The 1,559-nt window shown below is 42.6% G+C and overlaps 1 protein-coding gene across 1 annotated transcript in view; it reads right to left on the bottom strand.

Annotated features, from left to right (window-relative positions):
- Window positions 1-529: 529 nt before the first annotated feature.
- The window catches only part of ccdc124 (coiled-coil domain containing 124), an 18,094-nt gene continuing 17,064 nt past the window's right edge, over window positions 530-1,559 (bottom strand). The window contains exon 5 of the mRNA XM_005934837.3: window positions 530-1,099. Coding sequence (XP_005934899.1) covers window positions 895-1,099 — 205 coding nt within the window. The 3' untranslated portion in view covers window positions 530-894. The remainder of the gene's footprint in view (window positions 1,100-1,559) is intronic.

Below are 1,559 nucleotides of genomic sequence, written 5' to 3'. Positions count from 1 at the left end.
ATTATCTTATCTTGTATTCAGGGGTCTCTTAATCTGTAGACACCTCAATACTAAGGCTGAGATTATACCCACTTGGTGACAGCTGCGGACAGTAAAGATAAGACATTTTTTGATACTCCACCCTCCAAGCCCTGCTTAAAGTCCACCTGAAGGATTCATGGCCAAACAAGCTCATGTGGTCACAAAATGCTGGAGGGAACACGGACATTCCAACCGATTATAAAATTTACAGCAGTGAGACCTCGTCATACCCACATACGTGGAAACTTTGATACACTAGATTCTGAAGAATCTGGTGAGTCACTTTCCAACGCAAAGAAAGAAAAAAAAAATCGAATTCCCAAAGAATGTACTCGTCATTGGCGAGTACAAAACTAGAACTCGACATCTCAGTGAGGTCAAATATCAGCTCTCTGACATTTATATGTATTGCACAACAGCACTTGCCAAAAAGCATTCAACTTCAGCATATGGAACAACGTATGTGCCTCCTAACAGTATGAACTGCATTTACAAAGAATGACAGATATTGATGATTGAGCAGTGAACTTTAATAAGTTATTCTCAAAACATCTGGCTTCCCACCTTGCCAGGAGTGCTAGGGGGAAAAAAGAGAGAGAGAGAGAAAAGCAGTTACATTTATTAGATGCTGAGATGCCTCATTAGAGGCTCTGTGCACAAACATGAGGATCAGTTTTTATTTGATGGGTCATGATGAGTCTCTCCTCGTTAGTGAATGAAAAAATAAGTCAGGTCCTGTGGCACTGGAGAGATTGATAACGGTGAAGCTCTCGTCAGCAGAACTCATTTTTTCCCCCCCAAAGAAATTATTTAATTTTTCAATGGAAGTCCCCAGTGTGTATAGGCAGACAGTTTTCATTAGTGAACACAATTTCACTTTGTGTTGTAGGTGGAAAAGCGCTGGTTGAGGGGGTTTTCTGGTGCTTTTGCCCATTCTTTCTTCAATTGCTGTTTCAGTTGTGACAATCTCATGTTGGGATTCTCCTGTTTTAGACGAGGCATGTTTTCTTGCTCGTAAGCGGCAAATGCCGCTTTCATCCTGCGCTCCGGGTGACGGTCCAGGTCCTCGGGCCCCACGCTGAAACACAGGAAGACACACTGAGTGATTGTTAACATTTGCACAAGTACAACAGGAAGCCTCACGCATAATCAGAGGTTAGGGTTAGGTAGGGTTAGTACATATACGTTGTTACTGTACTTAAGTTGAATTTTCAGGTACCTGTTTTTTCTACTCCTTACATTTTTAAAACAGGCTCATTACTTTTGCTTTAAAGCATTTGAGGAGAGTTATTATTACACATCACTGAAGGCCTCGAAAAATCAAACCGATTTGAACCTAAACACATGAAAGGCAGTCATGTTCGTTTTAGTGCTGTCAGCGTTAATCTGGTTAAAATGACGTTAACGCCATAACCGCATTAATGCAGCAAATCTCTGTTATCGAGTTAGCGCAGATCGCCCCGTGCGTGGGGCTGCACGGCCCTAATACGTTAACGAGCTCGTTAACGTATTAGGGCCGTGCAGCCCCACGCACGGGG

Source organism: Haplochromis burtoni, unplaced genomic scaffold (genome assembly GCF_018398535.1).
Source record: "Haplochromis burtoni strain Fernald_Lab_line unplaced genomic scaffold, NCSU_Asbu1 Contig_189, whole genome shotgun sequence".
NCBI lineage: Eukaryota > Metazoa > Chordata > Actinopteri > Cichliformes > Cichlidae > Haplochromis > Haplochromis burtoni.
This window is presented reverse-complemented; position numbering and strand designations above follow the sequence as displayed.